At 41.0% G+C, this 25,063-nt stretch overlaps 1 protein-coding gene across 4 annotated transcripts in view; it reads right to left on the bottom strand.

The window, feature by feature from the left end:
- Positions 1 to 25,063, bottom strand: part of fstl5 (follistatin-like 5) — a 465,215-nt gene that overhangs the window by 136,761 nt on the left and 303,391 nt on the right. For all 4 annotated transcript variants that reach the window (XM_061891749.1, XM_061891746.1, XM_061891747.1 and 1 more), the window contains exon 8: positions 15,754 to 15,874. In XM_061891749.1, the coding sequence (XP_061747733.1) occupies positions 15,754 to 15,874 (121 nt within the window). The remainder of the gene's footprint in view (positions 1 to 15,753; positions 15,875 to 25,063) is intronic.

Genomic DNA, 25,063 nt, shown 5'->3' on the forward strand with positions numbered 1-25,063 from the left:
TTTGTCAATCTTGTTTGGTGTGGCTTCACAGCGTGGCGCATATTACTAAGAGTGTTAAAATTGTTTATATCACAACTATTAATGTACTCTGTGTCACCCAGTATGCCTTGCAGTCGTGTGCGTGTTGCGGAAGCCACACATTACATGTTGCTGGACTGACAAACGGTTCGGACATGTTGAAGGCGACAAAGCCTATGGCTTCATAGCACGCTCTAATACTTATCAGGGTCATTCTAGAGAATATTAGCGTCTCTCATTGTCTTCTTCGCTTTGTGACACGGGTCTTAAATGGCTCTTTGAATGGTAAAGGATTGGTTATGATTATTATCACCGTATCGTTGACATTCAAAGTGTATTACGATGTGCAATGCTGTTTTTAAATGAGCCTAAGTCCTGAACTATAGAAAGTATTTCAATTAGAGATGTCCGATAATCTCCCGTCCAAAGGCAAAACCCAGTAACTCCAATTTGGTCAAAACTGAGCTGATAATAATTTCGGAGTTCCTAGGTGATATGCTTTACATTAGTGTATGTGATATTGTAATTTGTTCCGTAAGTAAGCGGTTACGCGCGTGGCAGGACCTAGCAACTACCACATAACCAATCGGAGCTTCTTTGTCCGGCAAAAAGGGGGGTGGGGTTCTGCTACTGGGGTGGACAAAATAGTCAGGAATTGTCATGGATACAAAGGATTCTGGGTATTTGTGGTGTTGCGCTTATGTTGTGTTACTGGGAGGATGTTCTCCCGAAATGTGTTTGTCAATCTTGTTTGGTGTGGCTTCACAGCGTGGCGCATATTACTAAGAGTGTTAAAATTGTTTATATTACAACCATTAATGTACTCTGTGTCACCCAGCATGCCTTGCAGTCGTGTGCGTGTTGTTGCGGAAGCCACACATTACATGTTGCTGGACCGACAAACGGTTCGGACATGTTGAAGGCGACAATCCATAGCACACTCGAAATCTTAGGGTGAATAATCTCCGTCCAAAGGCAAAACCCAGTAACTCAATTTTGGTCAAAACTGAGCTGATAATAATTTTGGAGTCCCTAGGTGATATGTTTTACATTAGTGTATGCGATATTGTAATTTGTTCCGTAAGTAAGCTGTTACGCGCGTGGCAGGACCTAGCAACTACCACATAACCGGGTAGATAACCAGGGACCAATCGGAGCTTCTTTGTCCGGCAAAGTGGGGTGGGTGACGGGAATTGCTGCTAGCGGGGTGTATAAAATAGTCACGAATTGCAATGGATACAAAGGATTCTGGGTATTTGTGGTGTTGCGTTTATGTTGTGTTACCGGGAGGATGTTCTGCCGAAATGTGTTTGTCAATCTTGTTTGGTGTGGCTTCACAGCGTGGCGCATGTTACTAAGAGTGTTAAAATTGTTTATATCACAACCATTAGTGTACTCTGTGTCACCCAGTATGCCTTGCAGTCGTGTGCGTGTTCCGTAAGTAAGCTGTTACGCGCATGGCAGGACCTAGCAACTACCACATAACCGCGTAGATACAAGAGAAAGACCTAGTATCTCCAGGGACCAATCGGAGCTTCTTTGTCACTCGCCTTATTGTCTTTAATGAGACATTTGCACGAATGGGGGCCGACGGTCAAGCTGATTATGTGATATTAGGGCACGAGGGGATATTTGGAAGATTGGCCCAGGACGTTGCAAGCACCTTCATTAAATGTATTGTTCTTGATTCTTCCCCTCGCATACTCTTTTGGGCAGATAACTGTGGAGGTCAAAATAAAAACTGGACGCTGTACACGGCTCTTGCCCAATGTGCAAACGCAGAATGGGGCCCACCCGAGATTGTGATAAAATATCTGGAGAAAGGGCCCACGTTCATGAGAGCAGATTCAATCCATGGCTCAATCTGCGAGAAAATGAACGCTCAAGACAACATCCATACGTTTGATGACTTTGTAGATCTATGTAAGACAGCATCAAGATAGATTGGTTTTCCTTTGTTTTCTCAAAAATGAGCTAGAAGTGAGTTACTAGGTTTTGCCTTTGGACGGGAGTAATGGCTTTTTGCCGAATTCTCCAACTCTTAATTACCGATTCCCATATCAACTGATACCGCTATATACTGTCGTGGAATGAATACATTATGATGCCTAAGTTTGTTGTGATGCATTAAACAATGGAACAAGGTTTTCCGGAATAAATCAACTCAAGTTATGGAAAAAATGCCAACATGGAATTGCCATATTTATTATTGAAGTCACAAAGTGCATTTTTTTTTTTTTTTAACATGCCTCAAAACAGCAGCTTGGAATTTGGGACATGATCTCCCTGAGAGCGCATGAGGAGGTTGAGGGGGGCGGGTGTATATTGTAGCGTCCCGCAAGAGTTAGTGCTGCAAGGGGGTCCGGGTATTTGTTCGGTTGTGTTTTTCGTTGTGTCACGGTGCGGATGTTCTCCCGAAATGTGTTTGTCATTCTTGTTTGGTGTGGGTTCACAGTGTGGCACATATTTGTAACAGTGTTAAAGTTTTTTGTACGGCCACCCTCTGTTGAGCAAGTACTGTATGCCTTGCATTCACTTGCGTGTGTGAAAAGTCGTACATGATATGTGATTGGGCCGGCACGCAAATACAGTGCCTTAGAGGCCCGGGGGCAATATTGTTGTCTGGGTGGAAATCGTGAGAATGGTTGGCCCGGGAGATTTTTGGGAGGGGCACTGAAATTCGGGAGTCTCGGCAAGTATGACTGGAAGACACAACTGCTAGATGGTACTTAGATTCCTTCAAGAGAGTTTCCTCAGGAAAACTAAAATTCCATCAGCAGTGTACAGAATTGAGATCGAATTTAAAAAGTAAAAAACTGGTATAAATGGAAACAAAATAGAAAAATATTGCAATAAGAATAACAATAAAAAGATACAATGAGAATAACAATATAACTAAAAAATATATAACAAGAGAAACTAGGCAGTTGTGACCATGTTATGTTATTAATATTCTGTGTTTTATTTATCATAGTTAATATTTAAAATCCCACTTTCTTTCTTTTAATGTACATTTTGGGTGTCCTATTCAGTAAAAAAAAATGTAAAATTCCATTCCATTTTTTTTTTTTATTGAGGTGGTTGGTCATAACAATTTTAGAACTTTTGGTATTAGTGTTCCTGAAAAAAAGGGGACCCAAACATGCTGTACAGCAGATTTTTACAGCTAAAGGTGTAAGTATCATATTTTCACACACATACACATCGGCCCCTCAAACACATTTTTTTCTTTTAATGTGGCGCCCGAGTCAAAATATTTAAATATTACTCTAGTTCTGCCCTGGAGGGTCCAAAGAGAACCCAAGTGGTCGAAATTTTATGGCATGGGTATCAAACCCTTGCACGCGGGCCAAATTTGTAATTTATTTTGGCCCTTGAGACGATATTAAATTAACATTAGAGCTGGCCCGCCGGTATTAAACAATTCTAATACTTGCCAACCCTCACGATTTTCCCAGGAGATTCCCGAATTTCAGTGTCCCCTCCCACCCGAAAATCTACCGGGGCAACCATTCTCCCGAATTTCTCCCGATTTCCACTCAGACAACAATATCGGCGGTTTGCTTTAAAAGGTACTGCTTTTAGCGTCCTCTACAACCTGTTATGTCCACTTTTCCGCCGTACAATCAGGGTGCCGGCCCAGTCACGCAATATATGCTGATTCTACACACACAAGTGAATGCAAGGCATACTTGGTCAACAGCCATACAGGTCACACTGAGGGTGGCCGTATAAACAACTTTAACACTGTTACAAATATGCACCACACTGTGAACCCCCAGCAAACAAGAATGACAAACACATTTCGGGACTGTAACACAACAGAACAAATACCCAGAACCCCTACAATATACACCCCTGCTACCAACAAACCTCGATTTTGCATGTCACTATAAAGTTATATAAGCCTTGCTTATTCAATATTTAATGCAAAACTTGTTTGGGTCCCTAATAAAAGGTTAATTTGTTCAACCTTGGCCCTTGAGACGATATTAAATTAACATTAGAGCTGGCCCGCCGGTATTATACAATTCTAATATTTGCCAACCCTCACGATTTTCCCAGGAGATTCCCGAATTTCAGTGCCCCCCCCGCCCGAAAATCTACCGGGGCAACCATTCTCCCGAATTTCTCCCGATTTCTACTCGGACAACAATATCGGCGGCGTGCTTTAAAAGGTACTGCTTTTAGCGTCCTCTACAACCTGTTATGTCCGCTTTTCCGCCGTACAAACAACATGCCGGCCCAGTCACGTAATATATGCGGATTCTACACACACACAAGTGAATGCAAGGCATACTTGGTCAACAGCCATACAGGTCACACTGAGGGTGGCCTTATAAACAACTTTAACACTGTTACAAATATGCACCACACTGTGAACCCCCACCAAACAAGAATGACAAACACATTTCGGGACTGTAACACAACAGAACAAATACCCAGAACCCCTACAATATACACCCCTGCTACCAACAAACCTCGATTTTGCATGTCACTATAAAGTTATATAAGCCTTGCTTGTTCAATATTTAATGCAAAACTTGTTTGGGTCCCTAATAAAAGGTTAATTTTATTAGGAATTTTGGCCCACTCTGTATTTGAGTTTGACACCCCAGATATATGGGGTTGCCCACTGCTGGACTCTCTTGGTAAATAGCAGAGATTGTGCAGAACCAGGGTTTTTAGGGGTAGGTTTTCTTTGGGGTATGCTTAGGACTATTTGGTGTCCACCTTTTAGGAACGATGGTCCATTTTGGGGGTATTTGGTGACCTGGACTTTTCCCAGTAAAAGTCAATCCCTTTTGGGGACATTTCAGGTAAGAAAGTAAAATTTTTAGCCCCATTTTATAAGTGCAGAGAAACTTGTATAATCCTAAAATTGTACATAAAAAAATGTATTTATTGCTTTTATACAGTAAATAGACAGCAGACACAATATAGTTTCCTTAGCAGAAGGAAACAGATAATATTCAGGTTTCATAATGTCAATATTGTTATTTGGGAGTTTAAATATGTTTATCTTCTTACATTTTAATTTGTAGAGCAGGGGTCGGGAACCTTTTTGGCTGAGAGAGGCAAGAAGCCTAAATATTTTAAAATGTATTTTTTTTTAACACTAAACACAACTAAACGCGTGCATTTTTAAGTAAGACCAACATTTCCAGACTATAATAGGTCTCTTATTCTGAAGCAAACTGTGGAAGGGGGCGTGGCCTGCGGGCCTGCAGCAAAGCGGGATGTTGCCAGGACCGGCCTCGAAATCAGCGACAGGTGCGTAGAGTGCCCACCTGGGCCTTTTTTTTATCTAATCACCTGTCGCTCTGTTATAAGCAGCAGCCAGGAGGAGAGACAGGGTTGGGGCTGGAGCCAGAGCGCGAGTGAGGACGAAAGAGAAAAAGACAATTGCTAGAAAGCAACTGAGAGACTAATAGAAAAAAAACAACAATAACAAGTCCAACACTAACCAATAACAAATTAATTCTTACCATTAACGCAACTTCTTGAACATAAAAATGCATGAGAATATTTTATGTTTTGAATGTTATTTTTAACACTGTGAGTACAAGTGGAATTATTCATTACTTATCCTGTTAAGCAATGTCAGCTCAGATTTATCCAAGAGCCAGATGCAGTCATCAAAAGAGCCACATCTGGCTCTAGAGCCAGCTGAGCTCTATACTCTCGGCAGGGTTCTTGAGGGTGCATGGGAGTTTGCCCAACCAGTCTACATGTGCTTTGTGGACTTGGAGAAGGCATTCGACCGTGTCCCTCGGGAAGTCCTGTGGGGAGTGCTCATAGAGTCTGGGGTATCGGACTGTCTTATTGTGGCGGTCCGCTTCCTGTATGATCAGTGTCAGAGCTTGGTCCACATGCTGGTAGTAAGTCGGTCACGTTTCCAGTGAGGGTTGGACTCCGCCAAGGCTGCCCTTTGTCACCGATTCTGTTCATAACTTTTACGGACAGAATTTCTAGTTAGAGTCAAGGCGTTGAGAGGTTCCGGTTTGGTAACCGCGGGATTAGGTCTCTGCTTTTTGCAGATGATGTGGTCCTGATGGCTTCATCTGGCCGGGATCTTCAGCTCTCACTGGATCGGTTCGCAGCCGAAAGTGAAGCGACCGGAATGAGAATCAGCACCTCCCAAATCCGAGTCCATGGTTCTCTCCCGGAAAAGGGTGGAGTGCCATCTACGGGTTGGGGAGGAGACCCTGCCCCAAGTGGAGGAGTTCAAGTACCTAGGAGTCTTGTTCACGAGTGGGGGAGGAGTGGATCGTGAGACAGGCGGCGTCTTCAGTAATGCGGACGTTGTACCGATCCGTTGTGGTGAAGAAGGAGCTGAGCCGGAAGGCAAAGCTCTCAATTTACCGGTCGATCTAGGCTCCCATCCTCACCAATGGTCATGAGCTTTGGGTCATGACCGAAAGGATAAGATCACGGGTAGAAGAGGCCGAAATGAGTTTCCTCCGCCGGGTGGTGGAGGTCTCCCTTAGAGATAGGGTGAGAAGCTCTGCCATCCGGGAGGAACTCAAAGTAAAGCCGCTGCTCCTCCACATCGAGAGGAACCAGATCTGGTCAGGATGCCACCCGAACGCCTCCCGAGGGTATCAGGACACGTTGGGAAGACTATGTCTGCCGGCCTCAGGATCCCCCGGGAAGAGCTAGACGAAGTGGCTGGGGAGAGGGAAGTCTCGGCTTCCCTGCTTAGGCTGCTGCCCCCGCGACCCGACTTCGGATAAGCGGAAGAAGATGAATGGATGGAGAGTTTTTTTTTTTGAAGTGCAGGTATAGGTAATTTTTTTACAATGATTCCAATTTGAAACCACTGGAACATTTAGCAAACTTTCATTAATACCAGTAATCCTTGTTACAAACTACTTTTACATACTTTTTTTCCCTCAAGGGGGAAGAGAGCACATTCGACCTTTCAAATGCAATTACTGCACCAAAGACCATAAGACATGTCATGAAACAAAAAATAATACAATACCCTTTTTATTTCAGACAGAGATAATTGACCAGAACTTTTCTATCCGTCTAAAATATATATTTTGCTCCAAACAAAATGTCATTAAAAAATATATATTTTCCAAATTCTTTTTGCGTAAACAAAATAAAAATGTTTACCTGCTTCAGCCTTGGTCAGAGCTATCGTTTTTTTCCTTCTTTCAAAACAAACAACCCAAAAACCGTGAAGTTGTCACATTGTGTAAATAATCAATAAAAAGAGAATACAATGATTTGCAAATCCTTTTCAACTAATATTCAATTGAATAGACTGCAAAGACAAGATATTTCATGTTCAAACTGGTAAAATGTGTTATTTTTTGCAAATAGCTCATTTGGAATGTGATGCCTGCAACATGTTTCAAATAAGCTGGCACAAGTGGCAAAAAAGACTGAGAAAGTTGAGGAATGCTCATCAAAACATTTATTTGGAACATCCCACAGGTGAACAGGCTAATTGAGTGCCATGATTGGGTATAAAAGCAGATTCTATGAAATACTCAGTTATTCACAAACAAGGACGGGGTGAGGGTCACCACTTTGTCAACAAATGCCTGAGAAACAGTTTAACAACATTTCCAAACCAGCTGTTGCAAGGAATTTAGGGATTTCACCATCTACGCTCCGTGATATCATCAAAAAGTTCAGAGAATCTGGAGAAATCACTGCACGTAAGCAATGATTTCACGGACATTGGATCCCTCGGGCGGTACTGAATCAAAAAGCGACGTCGATACGTAAATGATATCACCACATGGGCTCAGGAACACTTCGGAAACGACTGTCAGTAACTACAGTCGGTCGCTACAAGTGCAAGTAAAAACTCTACTACGCAAAGCCATGTATCAACAACACCCAGAAACGCCGCCGGCTTCGCTGGGCCCGAGCTCCTCTAAAATGGACTGATACAAAGTGGGGAAAGTGTTTTGTAGTCTGATGAGTCCAAATTTCAAATTGTCTTTGGAAACTGTGGATGTCGTGTCCGATAGGAACCAAGCGGATTGTTCTTGGCCCACAATTGAAAAGCCAGCATCTGTGATGGTATGGGGGTGTATTAGTGCCCAAGGCATGGGTAACTTACACATCTGTGAAGGCACCATTAATGCTGAAAAGTCCATACAGGTTTTGGAGAAACATATGTTGCCATCCAAGCAACGTTACCATGGACGCCCCTGCTTATTTCAGCAAGACAATACCAAGCCATGTGTTACAACAGTGTGGCTTCATAGTTAAAGAGTGGCCTGGCCTACCTGTAGTCCAGACCTGTCTCCAATTAAAACTGCGTGGTGCAGTATGTAGCTCAGTTCCCAAACATTTACTGAGTATTAAAAGGAAAGGCCATGTAACACAGTGGTAAAAATGTCCCTGTGACATTTTCTTTGCAACGTGTTGCTGTCATTAAATTAAAAGTTAATTATTATTTTCTCAGTTCGAAAAATGTAAATGTTTTAGTGCTTTCTTGGAGAGTTCACTGACAGTTATAAATAAGAACTTTACACTACTTTATATCAGAAATTGCAAAAGTGGAGGATGAATGTTCCATAACAAGAAGACGGAGAAAAAGAAGAAGCTTAGACGTCGACATGCACGGATTTGCAGGACTTATGCAGATCCCAAATACAGCTCAGCAGGTACTAGAAGGTAAGAAAAGTTTATTTTGCATTATATTGTGAAACAAAACGCCATAATAATACTCCTATGTTGAAGCACAGTACAATCCATCAAGCTGTGCGGATTCATAGCTTACCAAAGTCCTACTAAAACATTTTGATAGATTCTTGAGCGCTTTGCGTAATGTTCTATTTTCAAAAGAACATATACAATGTAAGTGTTTACGTGAGTCATATTGCAGTCCACACATATCTCTTTTGTGTGACTGCCATCATATTGCAGTCTATATATATTTCTTATGTGTGACTGCCATCATATTGCGGTCTACACGTTTTGCTTATGTGTGACTGCCATCATATTGCAGTCTACACGTTTTGCTTATGTGTGACTGCCATCATATTGCAGTCTACACTTATCTCTAATGTGTGACTGCCATCATATGGCAGTCTACACATATCTCTTATGTGTGACTGCCATCATATTGCAGTCTACACGTTTTGCTTATGTATGACTGCCATCATATTGCAGTCTACACTTATCTCTAATGTGTGACTGCCATTATATTGCAGTCTACACATATTTCTAATGTTTGACTTCCATCATATTGCAGTCTACACTTCTCTAATGTGTGACTGCCATCATATTGCAGTACTGCACATATCTTTTTTGTGTGACTACCATCATATTGCAGTCTACACTTATCTCTAATGTGTGACTGCCATCATATTGCAGTCTACACTTCTCTAATGTGTGACTGCGATCATATTGCAGTACTGCACGTATCTCTTATGTGTGACTGCCATCATATTGCAGTCTACATTTATCTCTTATGTGTGACTGCCATTATTTTGCAGTCTACACTTATCTCTAATGTATGACTGCCATTATATTGCAGTCTACACATATTTCTAATGTTTGACTTCCATCATATTGCAGTCTACACTTCTCTAATGTGTGACTACCATCATATTGCAGTCTACATGTATCTCTAATGTGTGACTGCCATCATATTGCAGTCTACATTTATCTATTATGTGTGACTGCCATTATTTTGCAGCCTGCACTTATCTCTAATGTGTGACTGCCATCATATTGCAGTCTACACATATCTCTTATGCGTGACTGCCATCTACTGGTCACACTTATCACACCATGTACCAAATAAAAAAGGCTTCGAGGTCGGTAAGCACAACCAGAATCAGAGTCTGAATCCGAGCTAATGTCGCTATATCTCGCTGTGCTATTCGCCGTTGTTTGTTTACATTAGCAGCACAGGGAAATGAACAGTGGCTTCGAGAGAGCGAAATTAAGGCACTTTAAAGCTTTTTTTAGGGATATAATTTTGAAAACAACTTTAAAAAAAATACAAGAAGCCACTGGGAACTGATTTGTATTGTTTTTAACCCTTTTGAAATTGTGTTAATGTTCCTCTAAGTGGGAGAACTTGCACAATCGGTGGCTGACTAAATACTTTTTTGCCTCGCTGTATTTGACAGGCAGAGTCATTTTAATGCAGGAAGTTAATTGACAGACTTTAATTAATTAGTTAATTGACAGGCTTTGGGGAGACGACCGGCCTTCTTCCGCCAATTGTTCTGTTTATGAAAAGGGTGAAAGCCTGAGAGAGCGGCGACAGTCTCGCTCCTAATTGATTGCAAAAGCGAAACCTTTTCAGCGCAGACTATGGATCCCACACCGCGGTCGAGGATCAGGTCCCCGGAGGACCCGCTGCAGAGGCGACTGTTATTTCGTAAAACTCAATTAGGAAAGGGCCCGATGACGGGATTGACTTTAAATCGGAAGCGGAGACGCGATCGAGGCGGAGGAAGAGTTTTTTTGGTCGAGCTGATGTTTGCGAGACGTAAAGGACCCACTCCTTGGTTTCAACACATTGATTTCTCAAGATCGATGGTGTAACTTTCAGAAGCGGCGTCGCGCTTTTCTTTGGAACTTTTGCTCGTCAGCATGTTTGTTCCCCCTTGTCATCGACTCATGGCGATCGATATAATCACATTTAATTTCTCTGGCAAAGTCTAAATTAAAGTTAGGACTGGAAAACTTGGTTACTATTTGCAAATATTAGCTCATTTGGAATTTGACGCCTGCAACATGTTTAAAAAAAGCTAGCACAGGGGGCAAAAAAGACTGAGAAAGTTGAAGAGTGCTCATCAAACCTCTCCTGCTGGCCCAACTATGGACTGGACTCTGACTATTATGTTAGATCCACTATGGACTGGACTCTCACTATTATGTTAGATCCACTATGGACTGGACTCTCACTATTATGCTGGATCCACTATGGACTGGACTCTGACTATTATGTTAGATCCACTATGGACTGGACTCTCGCTATTATGTTGGATCCACTATAGACTGGACTCTTGCTATTATGTTGGATCCACTATGGACTGGACTCTCACTATTATGTTAGATCCACTATAGACTAGACTCTTGCTATTATGTTGGATCCACTATGGACTGGACTCTGACTATTATGTTAGATCCACTATGGACTGGACTCTCACTATTATGTTAGATCCACTATGGACTAGACTCTCGCTATTATGTTAGATCCACTATAGACTGGACTCTTGCTATTATGTTAGATCCACTATGGACTGGACTCGCACACTATTATTATAGATCCACTATGGACTGGACTCTCACTATTATGTTAGATCCACTATGGACTGGACTCTCACTATTATGTTGGATCCACTATGGACTGGACTCTCACAATTATGTTGGATCCACTATGGACTGGACTCTCACTATTATGTTGGATCCACAATGGACTGGACTTTCACTATTATGTTAGATCCACTATGGACTGGACTCTCACACTGTGTTGGATCCACTATGGACTGGACTCTCACTATTATGTTGGATCCACTATGGACTGGACTCTTACTATTATGTTGGATCCACTATGGACTGGACTTTCACTATTATGTTGAATCCACTTTGGACTGGACACTCGCTATCATGTTGGATCCACTCTAGACTGGACTCTACCTATTGTTAGATCCACTATGGAATGGACTCTCACTATTATGTTAGATCCACTATAGACTGGACTCTTGCTATTATGTTAGATCCACTATGGACTGGACTTTCACACTATTATGTTAGATCCACAATGGACTGGACTCTCACACTTATGTTAGATCCACTATGGACTGGGCTCTCACTATTATGTTAGATCCACTATGGACCGGACTCTCACTATTATGTTGGATCCACTATGGACTGGACCCTCAATTATGTTAGATCCACTATGGACTGGACTCTCACTTATGTTAGATCCACTATGGACTGGACTCTCACTTATGTTAGATCCACTGTGGACTGGACTCTCACTTATGTTAGATCCACAATAGACTGGACTCACACTATTATGTTGGATCCACAATGGACTGGACTCTCACTATTATGTTGGATCCACAATGGACTGGACTATCACTATTATGTTAGATCCACTTAAGACTGGACTCTCACTATTATGTTAGATCCACTGTGGACTGGACTATCACTATTATGTTAGATCCAATATAGACTAGACTTTCACTATTACAGATGTAGCGACAAACTGTAGTTATTGACAATGGTTTTGTGAAGTGTTCCTGAACACATGTGGTGATATCCTTTACACACTGATATCAGTTTTTGATGCAGTACCGCCTGAGAGATCGAAGGTCACGGGTATTCAATGTTGGTTTCCAGCCTTGCCGCTTATGTGCAGTGATTTCTCCAGATTCTCTGAACCTTTTGATGATATTACAGACCGTAGAAGGTAAAATCCCTAAATTCCTTGCAATAGCTGGTTGAGAAATTTTGTTCTAAAACTGTTCGACAATTTGCTTCCAAAGTGGTGACCCTCACCCCGTCCTTGTTTGTGAACGACTGAGCATTTCCCGGAAGCTACTTTTATACCCAATCATGGCACCCACCTGTTGCCAATTAGCCTGCACACCTGTGGGATGTTCCAAATAAGTGTTTGATGAGCATTCCTCAACTTTCTCAGTCTTTTCTGCACCCTGCGCTAGCTTTTTTGTAATATGTTGCAGGCATATATAATATTAGGGACGCAGTGGTAGAGTGGCCGTGCGCAACCCGAGGGTCCCTGGTTCAAATCCCACCTAGTACCAACCTCGTCACGTCCGTTGTGACCCTTGCTCCTGATGGGTGCTGGTTGGCGCCTTGCATGGCAGCTCCCTCCATCAGTGTGTGAATGTGTGTGTGAATGGGTAAATGTGGAGGCAGTGTCAAAGCGCTTTGAGTACCTTGAAGGTAGAAATGCGCCATTTATCATTTATATACACACACACACACACACACACACACACACACCCCTGGCCACTGCCAAACATGTTTTAATTGTTATTTTGAAGAATTTATCTGAATGTGCATGGACTATTTCTGTTCCAAATTGTTAGAAATGTTAAATGTTTGAATATTAACTGTCCTTTTACTGTACTGTGCCAACTGTACTATGAGTACGTATTTTCTATTGTTTCATTGAAAATAAAAACAGCAAAAATCCATTTGGCTGTCATCTGTTTTAATTATGAGACACAATTGTGTCAAAGTCATGATTTGAAATGCTTGAAATAAGAAATTATTACTTTAGAAAAGTAGTTTTATGCATGTGAGTGTTGATGACACAGCTTTGCAACAGTTGATATTCTAGTTTCAGGCATTTTTTACTCAATATAGGTCATCAAATCTCAGCAACAAACTGTAATACCGTATTTCCTTGAATTGCCGCCGTAGCGCTAATTAATTTAAAACCTCTTCACACCCCTGCGCTTACCAAAGGCATGCGGTAAAAGTAAGCATGCGCTAATTTTTTTAAAACCTCTTCTCACTCCGGCACTTACCAAAGGCATGCGGGAAAAATTTGAGTGTGATGTAAGGATACCATCATGAAACGCACATTTAATAAAAAAGATCATTATTATGGTCTTACCTTAACTTATAAATGAAATCCATGCCAGTTCCTTCTGATCAAAAGCATTGATAACTTGTTTATAGAAGTCTTCCTTATCTTTCTTCAGTTTTAAAAGTCTCGATCTCGATTATTACCTCCTGCTTTGATTGAAAGTCCGGTTTAGAAAACTGCTAACAGATTGCCGCTATCAGTTAACTCGGCTCCTCAAGTGCGGGGGCGACGACAGAATTATCCTCTGGTAACTCCCCCTCCCGTTCTGCACCTTGGGTGATATCTTTATCCCAGGAAGTGCTATTGTATAAATAATACTCTGGGTATTTAGGACAGTAACATGCTTTATTTCAGCCCGGTTGTTTACATAGCCAGCATAGGTGTTACATCCTAAAAGGTCCGTCATATCCGTCCCAGCACAATTCACGTCACTCATTGTCACTTCCTCTGCAGCAGAGTAGTCACAAGAAGGATCGCTAGCGCCCTCTACCACCAGGAGGCGGGAGTCGTTTAATGACTTATATTTGACACACGCAGCTACGGTATTGTGACGGTCTCAAGCCGTCGTTTTGCGGGTTCCCAGGACCACCAAGGAAGGACATGGCTTGAGCAGTTTATTTTTCAATAAAACCTCAGTCCAGGTCGCTCTTCCGCACCTCTCCGCTCGCTCGATGTCTCCTCGCCGCCATGCCCTGTCTGTTTGTCTGTCGGACCGTCGCCTCCACCTCTGCACAGGTATATTAATAAAACATAGCTGCTTACTGTTCTTTTTAGCATACCGGTAATCAATAGCTTGGACCTTAAATCCTACGGAATAGCTTTTAATCTTCTTCTCTTTATGCGATTTCAATGTACCGGTACTGAAATCAGCCTCATCCATTTTGAAAACAATGTCACGAGTTTGACCCGGCGATAATACTAAGCATGCGCTAATTATTTTGCGAAGCAAGTTTGACCCGGCAGTAATTCAAGGCGGGCGCATACTATATACCCGGCGGCAATACGGTATCTTACTGAGGTCATTTAGGACCAAAACACTTAAAACATCTCCAGTACTCTGGAATGGCCTCCCGGTAACAGTTCGAGATGCTACCTCAGTAGAAGCATTTAAGTCTCACCTTAAAACTCATCTGTATACTCTAGCCTTTAAATAAGCCTCCTTTTTAGACCAGTTGATCTGCCGCTTCTTTTTTTTCTCCTATGTCCACCCCCTCCCTTGTGGAGGGGGTCCGGTCCGATGACCATGGATGAAGTACTGGCTGTCCAGAGTCGAGACCCAGGATGGACCGCTCGCCTGTATCGGTTGGGGACATCTCTACGCTGCTGATCCGCCTCCGCTTGAGATGGTTTCCTGTGGACGGGACTCTCGCTGCTGTCTTGGATCCGCTTTGAACTGAACTCTCGCGGCTGTGTTGGAGCCACTATGGATTGAACTTTCACAGTATCATGTTAGACCCGCTCGACATCCATTGCTTTCGGTCCCCTAGAGGGGGGGTAGGGGGGTTGCCCACATCTGAGGTCCTCTCCAAGGTTTCTCATAGTCAGCATTGTCACTGGCGTCCCACTGGATGTGAGTTTTCCTTGCCCTTTTGTGGGTTCTTCCGAGGATGTTGTAGTCGTAATGATTTGTGCAGTCCTTTGAGACATTTGTGATTTGGGGCTATATAAATAAACATTGATTGATTGATTGATTGATAAAACACTAACATAAAATCTGCTTAGTGACAAAAAAATAAGCAAAAATCACCCTTAATTGAGATGTTTAATCGTACTTAGATTTCAGCTTTTGCACTGTGGCATCAAAGTCAAGTCGGACATGAACTTGCAAAGGTCATTAATTAAAAAAATCAGCAACTCAAAAATGTACTCCTAAAACCTTTGTTTTTTGTTTTGGTGCTGACAAAAATGGAGCCAGATTTACAAGAACAGATGTTTTGGGGATCCCTGTGGGAGAGATGTGGCTCTGTGTAAACACCTTGTAAAAATCCCTCTGTGAGACGACCGCCGTTTCGTCGCCCCGGCTTGTTCGACAAGGAGTAAATCCTCGTCCACGTTGGCAAAAAGCGTGATTAGGAATTGACCATCTGCTACGTACGGCGGAACGAGGCGCTGATTGAAAAGCGCCATAAAAAGAAAGCGGGATGGGGAAATTAGATGAAGAAGAAGGAGCGCCTTACCGTGGACGTGCAGCGTGTGCGTCTGGGAGAGCGCGGCGTAGCCGTCGGCGTGGCAGGTGTAGTTGCCCGCGTGGCTGGTGGTCACCTTGGTGAAGTACAGGGAGCCGTCGTCGCCAAAGTCCTGATCCAGGGAGAGGAAACAGAGTCAGTTGTGAACTATTATTTGGGAAGTGACGTCTTGCAGGATGAAGGCACGGAGCGAGAAGGAAAAGAAACATGACTACATGGGTTAGATCACGGATGAGTGATTCCCAGGGGCCCCGAAAAAGTCTGTTAAAGTCAATGATCTATGGCCCCCAGGATGATATTTAATTCCTAAAAGAACCGGCCCGCAGGCCACAGCCACCTGCTGCTGTTTTTGCACGCAAAAATGCTCCATCAGTGATGGTGCAATTTTCAAAATGGTCAAAAAAGTCATAAACATTAGGTCCCACAGTCCATTTTGGGGGTCCCGCGTTTCTGTAATCGTTTTAAAAAACAAATGTTGAATGTATGCAACATGGGTTAGCTCACAGATGAGTGATTCCCAGGGGCCCCGGAAAAGTCTCAAGGCTCTAAAGCCTATGTGTCAAAGTCAATGATCTATGGCTGCCCGGGTGCAATTTTATTAGTATTAGAACCGGCCCGCAGGCAACAGCCACCTGCTTCTGTTTTGCACGCACCAATATTCCATCAGTGTTGGCACAATTTTCAAAATGGGGTCCCATCAAGTCATAAAAATGAGGTCCCACAGTCAGTTTTTTGGGGTCCCATGTTTATGTAACCATTTTGAAAACAAATAATAAATGTATGCAATATGCTACATGGGTTAGCTCACAGATGAGTGATTCCCAGGGGCCCCGAAAAAGTCTGAGTCTAAGTAATGATCTATGGCCCCCGGGATGATATTTGATCACTATTAGAAATGGCCCGCAGGCCACAGCCCCCTGCTGCTGTTTTGCATGCACCAATACTCCATCAGTGTTAGCGCAATTTTCAAAATGTGGTCCCAGGGACCCCATCAAGTCATACAAATGAGGTCCCACAGTCAATTTCTGGGTTCCCGCGTCTCTGTAACCGATTTGAAAACACATGTTAAATGTATGCAATATGCAACAAGTGCTAGCTCACAATTAAGAAAATCCCAGGGGCCCCGAAAAAGTCTGTGTCTAAGTCAATGATCTATTTGATTAGTATTAGAACCGGCCCGCAGGCCACAGCCACCTGCTGCTTTTTTGAACGCACCAAAACTCCATCAGTGTTGGCGCAATTTTCAAAATGGGGTCTCTTAAAGTCATAAAAATGAGGTCCCACAGTCCATTTTGGGGGTCCCGCGTTTCTGTAATCGTTTTAAAAAACAAATGTTGAATGTATGCAACATGGGTTAGCTCACAGATGAGTGATTCCCAGGGGCCCCGGAAAAGCCTCAAGGCTCTAAAGCCTGTGTCTAAGTCAATGATCTATGGCCCCCCGGGTGCAATTTTACTAGTATTAGAACCGGCCCAGAGGCCACAGCCACCTGCTGCTGTTTTACACGCACCAATATTCCATCAGTGTTGGCACAATTTTCAAAATGGGGTCCCTTAAAGTCATAAAAATGAGGTCCCATAGTCAATTTTGGGGGTCCCGTGTTTCTGTAACCGTTTTGAAAAAAAATGTTAAATGTATGCAACATGGGTTAGCTCACAGATGAGTGAACCCCAGGGGCCCCCGAAATAGTCTGTGTCTAAGTCAAAGATCTATGGCCCCTGGGGATGATATTTGACTAGTATTAGAACCGGCCCGCAGGCCACAGCCACCTGCTGCTGTTTTGCACACACCAATACTCCATTAGTGTTGGCGCAATTTTCAAAATGGTCAAAAAAGTAATAAAAATGAGGTCCCACAGTGATATTTGACTAGTATTATAACTGGCCCACAGGCCACAGCCACATGCTGCTGTTTTGCACACACCAATACTCCATCAGTGTTGGCGCAATTTTCAAAATGGTCAAAAAAGTAATAAAAATGAGGTCCCACAGTGATATTTGACTAGTATTATAACCGGCCCACAGGCCACAGCCACCTGCTGCTGTTTTGCACACACCAATACTCCATTAGTGTTGGCGCAATTTTCAAAATGGTCAAAAAAGTAATAAAAATTAGGTCCCACAGTGATATTTGACTAGTATTAGATCCGGCCCACAGGCCACAGCCACCTGCTGCTGTTTTGCACACACCACTACTCCATTAGTGTTGGCGCAATTTTCAAAATGGTCAAAAAAGTAATAAAAATGAGGTCCCACAGTGATATTTGACTAGTATTATAACTGGCCCACAGGCCACAGCCACCTGCTGCTGTTTTGCACGCACCACTACTCCATTAGTGTTGGCGCAAATTTCAAAATGGTCAAAAAAGTAATAAAAATGAGGTCCCACAGTGATATTTGACTAGTATTATAACCGGCCCACAGGCCACAGCCCCCTGCTGCTGTTTTTCAAAATGGGATCCCAGGGACTCCATTGGGTCATGAAAATGAGGTCTATTTTTGGGGTCCCACATTTCTGTAATCATTTTAAAAAACAAATATTAAATCTCTGCAACATGGGTTATCTCACAGATGAGTGATTCCCAGGGGCCCCGAAATAGTTTGAAGGCTCTAGAGCAGGGGTGTCAAAGTCAATGATCTATGGGCCCCGGGATGATATTTGTTTCGTATTAGAACCGGCCCGGTGTTTTGCACGCACCAATACTCCATAGGTGTCGGCGCAATTTTCAAAATGGGGTCCCAGGGACCCCATCAAGTCATAAAAATGAGGTTCTACAAACAATTTTTGGGGTTCCGTGTTTCTGTGACCGTTTTGAAAACAAATGTTAAATGTATGCAACATGGGTTAGCTCACAGATGAGTGATTCCCAGGGGCCCCGAAAAAGTCTGCCAAAGTCAATGATCTATGGCCCCCGGGATGCAATTTGATTCGTATTAGAAATGGCCCGCAGGCCACAGCCACCTGCTGCTGTTTTGCACACACCGATACTCCATCAGTGTTGGCCCAATTTTCAAAATGGGGTCCCATCAGGTCATAAAAATGAGGTCCCACAGCCAATTTATGGGGTCCCACGTTTCTGTAACCGTTTTGAAAACAAATATTAAATGTATGCAACATGGGTTAGCTTACAGATGAGTGATTCCCAGGGTCCCCGGAAAAGTCTGAAGGCTCTAAAACAGGGGTGTCAAAGTCATTTTAAAGAGAAAAATCTACTCCCGAGTGGGCCGGACTGGTAAAACCATGACACGATAAAGTAAAAATAAAGACAACTTCAGATTATTTTCTTTGTTTAAAAATAGAACAAGCACATTTTGAAATTGTACAAATGATAATGTTATTTTTTCTTCTACAATTTCCTGTTGCGGTTAAAAGTATATATACTTTTGTAAAGGGGAGATGTAGCAAGCGCTGCCTGCAGGAGCAAAAGTCACCGCCTCTGTCCATGGTGCTGAGTACAGAGCACCATCAGACGGGGGCGTGGCAGTGCTGACGACAAGACACAGCCGGCAGGTGATTAGATTTCACAGGTGGTACGTGTTCATCAAATCATCTGTTGTCTTTTAACAATAAGCGGCCGGGAGCAGGAGGGGGGAGAGGATACGGACGTGACTGTAAAGTCATGTTGTGGGGGTGAAAGACTTTGAAAAAACCTATGTACATTAAAACCTTTGTTAAAAAACTGCACGCTTGGTTCTTGTCTTCAGTGGAACTGCGAGTAAGCAATTTCTACAACTTTGTCGTTATTTGTATTTTTTGAATAAATTATGCGATAATGTTGGAGTATTACTGTCCATACTCAATATGACAGTTATTTTAAACATAAATCCCCCCAAAAACATGCAATATGTCTAATAATGCCTTAAATGATGTATCGTTGCGAGTTTTACTGGAAACATATGCTTTTGTAAGGTTTGCAAACACACAAATTACTTGTTTTACTTAATAGGTTCTGAGAATCCTGAGATCAATTAGCATAAAAAAATATATAAAACTACAAGTACAGAATGTTATTTATGTAGTTTGATCATTTTCCTCAAAGTTTAACTAACACCATGTGGTTTATTTTGTAGAGATGTAGCATCTAATTAGTTACTATGATCATTTAATTAGTTACCGTGGTGATTTAATTAATTACTATGGTAATGAAATAAGTTACTATGGTAACGATATTAAGTACTATGGTCATCTAATTACAATGGCCATATAATTACTATGCTCATCTAATTAGTTACTATGGTAATGAAAGTAGTTACTATGGTATGGTAATGAATTTAGTTACTATGGTCATCTAATTAGTTACTGTGGCATTTTGAGTTACTATGGTCATCTAACTTGTTACTATGGTAATGAAATTAGTTACTATAGTAATGAAATTAGTTACTATGGTCGTCTAATTAGGTACTAAAGTCATCTAGTTTTTATTGTCATCGAATTAGTTACTAAGTAATGAAATTAGTTACTATGGTAATAACATTTGTTACTATTGTATGGTAATGAAATGAGGTACATTGGTCATTTAATTAGTTGCTATGATAAAGTAATGTGTTACTATGGCCATCTAATTAGTTACAAAGGTCATCTAATTAGTTACTATTGTCATCCAATTAGTTACTATGGTCATCTAATTACTATGGCCATATAATTACTATGGTCATCTAATTAGTTACTATGGTAATGAAAGTAGTTACTATGGTATGGTAATGAAATTAGTTACTATGGTCATCTGATTAGGTACTATGGTATTTTAATGAGTTACTATGGTCATCTGATTAGTTACTATGGTAATGAAATTAGTTACTATGGTAATGAAATTAATTACTATGGTTGTCTAATTAGGTACTATGGTCATCCAATTAGTTTTTGGTGTCATCTAATTAGTTACTATGGTAATGAAATGTGTTACTATTGTATGGTAATGAAATAAGGTACTTTGGTCATTTAATTAGTTGCTATGGTAAAGTATTTGTTACTAAGGTCATCCAATTAGTTACTATGGCCATCTAATTAGTTACTATGGTAAAATAATTTGTTACTATGGTCATCTAAATAGTTACTATGGCCATCTAATTAGTTACTATGGCCATCTAATTAGGTACTACGGCCATCTAATTAGTTACTATGGCCATCTAATTAGGTACTACGGCCATCTAATTAGGTACTACGGTCATCCAATTAGGTACTATGGTCATCCAATTAGGTGCTATGGTCATCTAATTAGTTACTATGGTCATCTAATTAGTTACTATGGTCAACTAATAGTAACTATGGTCATTTAATTAGTTACTATGGCCATCTAATCAGTTACTATGGTCATCTAATAGTAATTATGGTCATTTAATTAGTTACTATGGTAATGAAATTAGTTACTATGGTAATGAAATTAGTTACTATGGTAATTTATTTATTTACTATGGTTATGAAATTACTATGGTCGTTTAGTTACTATGGTAAAGTAATGTGTTACTTTGGTCAACTAATTAGTTACTATGGTAATGCAATTAGTTACTATGGTAATGCAATTAGTTACAATGGTCATTTAAATAGTTACTATGGTAATGAAATTAGTTACTATGGTCATCTAATTTGTTGCTATGGTAAAGTAATTTATTACTTTGGTCAACTAATTAGTTACTATGGTAATGCAATTAGTTACTATGGTAATGAAATTAGTTACTACGGTCATTTAAATAGTTACTATGGTAATGAAATTAGTTACTATGGTATGGTAATGAAATTAGTTACTATGGTCATCTAATTTGTTGCTATGGTAAAGTAATTTATTACTTTGGTCAACTAATTAGTTACTATGGTCATTTAAATAGTTACTATGGTAATGAAATTAGTTACTACGGTCATCTAATTAGGTACTAGGGTCATCTAATTTGTTGCTGTGGTAAAGTCATTAGTTACTATGGTCATCTAATTAGTTAGTATGGTCATCTAGTTACTATGGTAATGAAATTAGTTACTATAGTTATTTAATTAGTTACTATGATAATGAAATTAGTTACTATGGCCATCTAATTAGTTACTCTGGTAATGAAATTAGTTACTATGGCCATCTAATTAGGTACTAGGGTCATCTAATTTGTTGCTATGGTAAAGTCATTTGTTACTATGGTCATCTAATTAGTTACTCTGGTAATGAAATTAGTTACTATGGTAATGGAATTAGTTACTATGGTCATCTAATTTGTTGCTATGGTAAAGTTATTTATTACTTTGGTCAACTAATTAGTTACTATGGTCATTTAAATAGTTACTACGGTATTGAAATTAGTTACTACGGTCATCTAATTAGTTGCTGTGGTAAAGTCATTTGTTACTATGGTCATGTAATTAGTTACTATGGTCATCTAGTTACTATGGTAATGAAATTAGTTACTATAGTCATATAATTAGTTACTATGGTAATGAAATTAGTTACTATGACCATCTAATTAGGTACTAGGGTCATCTAATTTGTTGCTATGGTAAAGTCATTTGTTACTATGGTCATCGAATTAGTTACTATGGTAATGAAATTAGTTACTCTGGTAATGAAATTAGTTACTATGGTAATTAAATTAGTTACTATGGTCATCTAATTAGTTACTAAAGTCATTGTTCCAATTTCCACTCCAAAAAAGGACCCATGGACAACTCACGACTTCCAATTGATCAACGTTTTATCGTCCGACTTGAAGCATTGTTGGTTCCATTTCAGTTAATGAAATAATCATCGGCAGGCAGTAAACTTTTAAACCACAGAAACAGGGATGATCATCTCATTCCACGGGTATTTTCCAACAACGTTTTACAAACGCTTTCAAACCTCTGAATAATGTTTTAAACTCTTAGCAAGAGTTCAACCTCTGAACTTTCTACATATTCTTTTAACTTTCAACATTAAACCATAAGCTTTGACTTTAAACCTTTTAGCTTAAAGATTTTAACTTCCGCTTTAAACAGGTGGAACACAGTGAAGCCAGCAGTTTTAAACACACAAATTAGGATAGTTCAGTAAGCAAATTAACAAGCTCGCAGGTACAAGTTAAGCATATCAAACAAAGCTTTTCGATCGTTATTAAATGAAGAAACATAATGACCGACCTTTGGTGTGTTTGGAGAAACTTGTCGAGTGGATCTTGCTGTTCTGTCTTCCTTGAATGATTCTGACTGAACCTCCTTCCTTGGCAGGTGTTTTCGATCACTAATTTTGGCGGACATTTTCCCTTGGCATTCTGGGAATTGTAGTTTTCAATCATTTTGACCATGTAGGGCAGTGGTTGTCAACCTCATTTCAATGATGTTTCCCCTGTGAACATTTTTTTTAATTCAAATACCCCCTAATCCATGGGTGTCAAACTCTGGCCCGCGGGCCAAATTTTGCCCGCTGTGTAATTTAATTTGGCCCTTGAGGTAATATCAAATTAAGATTAGAGCTGGCCCGCCGGTATTATATACCGCATTCACTGCTGATACTCGTTCGCCTGTTCCGCCTCTCCACAAATTAATGAATGAATTGGAATGAATTATATTTATATAGCGCTTTTTTCTAGTGACTCAAAGCACTTTACATAGTGACACCCAATATCTAAGTTACATTTAAACCAGTGTGGGTGGCACTGGGAGCAGGTGGGTAAAGTGTCTTGCCCAAGGACACAGCGGCAGTGACTAGGATGGCGGAAGCGGGAATCGAACCTGCAACCCTCAGGTAGCTGGCACGGCCACTCTACCAACCGAGCTATACCGCCCCAAACAAATAAAAAAATTATTCTGCGGCCCGGTGGTTGGGGACCACTGCCGTATAGAACTTAATAGTGTAAAAACAACTTTCAAAAAACTAACGAAAAAACATCAATGGTATATTAAATAAGATTTAATAAAAAGAAGAAAAAAAATGCCTCTTTTCTATTTGCAGCCTTCCGAGATAAATATCAACATTAACTTTTTCTACAGGTTGGAAGCATTTAAGTCTCACCTTAAAACTCATCTGTATACTCTAGCCTTTAAATAGACCAGTTGATCTGCCGCTTCTTTTCTTTCTCCTATGTCCCCCCCTCCCTTGTGGAGGGGGTCCGGTCCGATGACCATGGATGAAGTACTGGCTGTCCAGAGTCGAGACCCAGGATGGACCGCTCATCGGGACCCAGGATGGACCGCTCGCCTGTATCGGTTGGGGACATCTCTACACTGCTGATCCGCTTGAGATGGTTTCCTGTGGACGGGACTCTTGCTGCTGTCTTGGATCCGCTTGAACTGAACTCTCGCGGCTGTGTTGGAGCCACTATGGATTGAACTTTCACAGTATCATGTTAGACCCGCTCGACATCCATTGCTTTCGGTCCCCTAGAGGGGGGGGGTTGCCCACATCTGAGGTCCTCTCCAAGGTTTCTCATAGTCAGCATTGTCACTGGCGTCCCACTGGATGTGAATTCTTTTCCTTGCCCTTTTGTGGGTTCTTCCGAGGATGTCGTAGTCGTAATGATTTGTGCAGTCCTTTGAGACATTTGTGATTTGGGGCTATACAAATAAACATTGATTGATTGATTGATTGATAATACATTAAGGTTTGGTGGTAGCGGGGTGGAAGAGTTAGTGCTGCAATGGGTTCTGGGTATTTGTTCTGTTGTGTTTATGTTGGTGCGGATATGTGTTTGTCGTTCTTGTTTGGTGTGGGTTTACAGTGTGGCGCTTATTTGTAACAGTGTTAAAGTTGTTTATGGCTGTTGACCAAGTATGCTTGCATTCACTTTTGTGTCTACAAGCCGCCTATATTATGTTTGTATGGCGGACGTGACGCCAGGTTGTTGAGAACGCTAAAGGCAGTCGCCCCCGATATTGTTGTCCGGGTGGAAATCGGGGAGATATTTGGGAGAATGGTTGCCCCGGGAGATTTTTGGGAGGGGCACTGGAGTTCGGGAGTCTCCCGGGAAAATCGGTAGGGTTGGCAAGTGTAAGTATTAGCGGTGAATGTTGTGTTGCAGCGGCACCGCCACTGTATAGTACCGGTTACTATGAATATCTAATTAGTTACTATAGTGGTTTAAGTAGTTACTATGGTAAACTAATTAGTTACTATGGTAATGTAAGTCACAGCAGCTCAGAGGAGGCACCAAGCAGTGTGGGTGGGGAGTATATATATATATATATATATATATATATATATATATATATATATACATATATATATATATATATATATATATATATATATACATATATATATATATATATATATATATATATATATACATATATATATATGTATATACATACATATATATACACATACATTCACACATATATATATATATAC

Source organism: Nerophis ophidion, linkage group LG29, assembly GCF_033978795.1.
Source record: "Nerophis ophidion isolate RoL-2023_Sa linkage group LG29, RoL_Noph_v1.0, whole genome shotgun sequence".
NCBI lineage: Eukaryota > Metazoa > Chordata > Actinopteri > Syngnathiformes > Syngnathidae > Nerophis > Nerophis ophidion.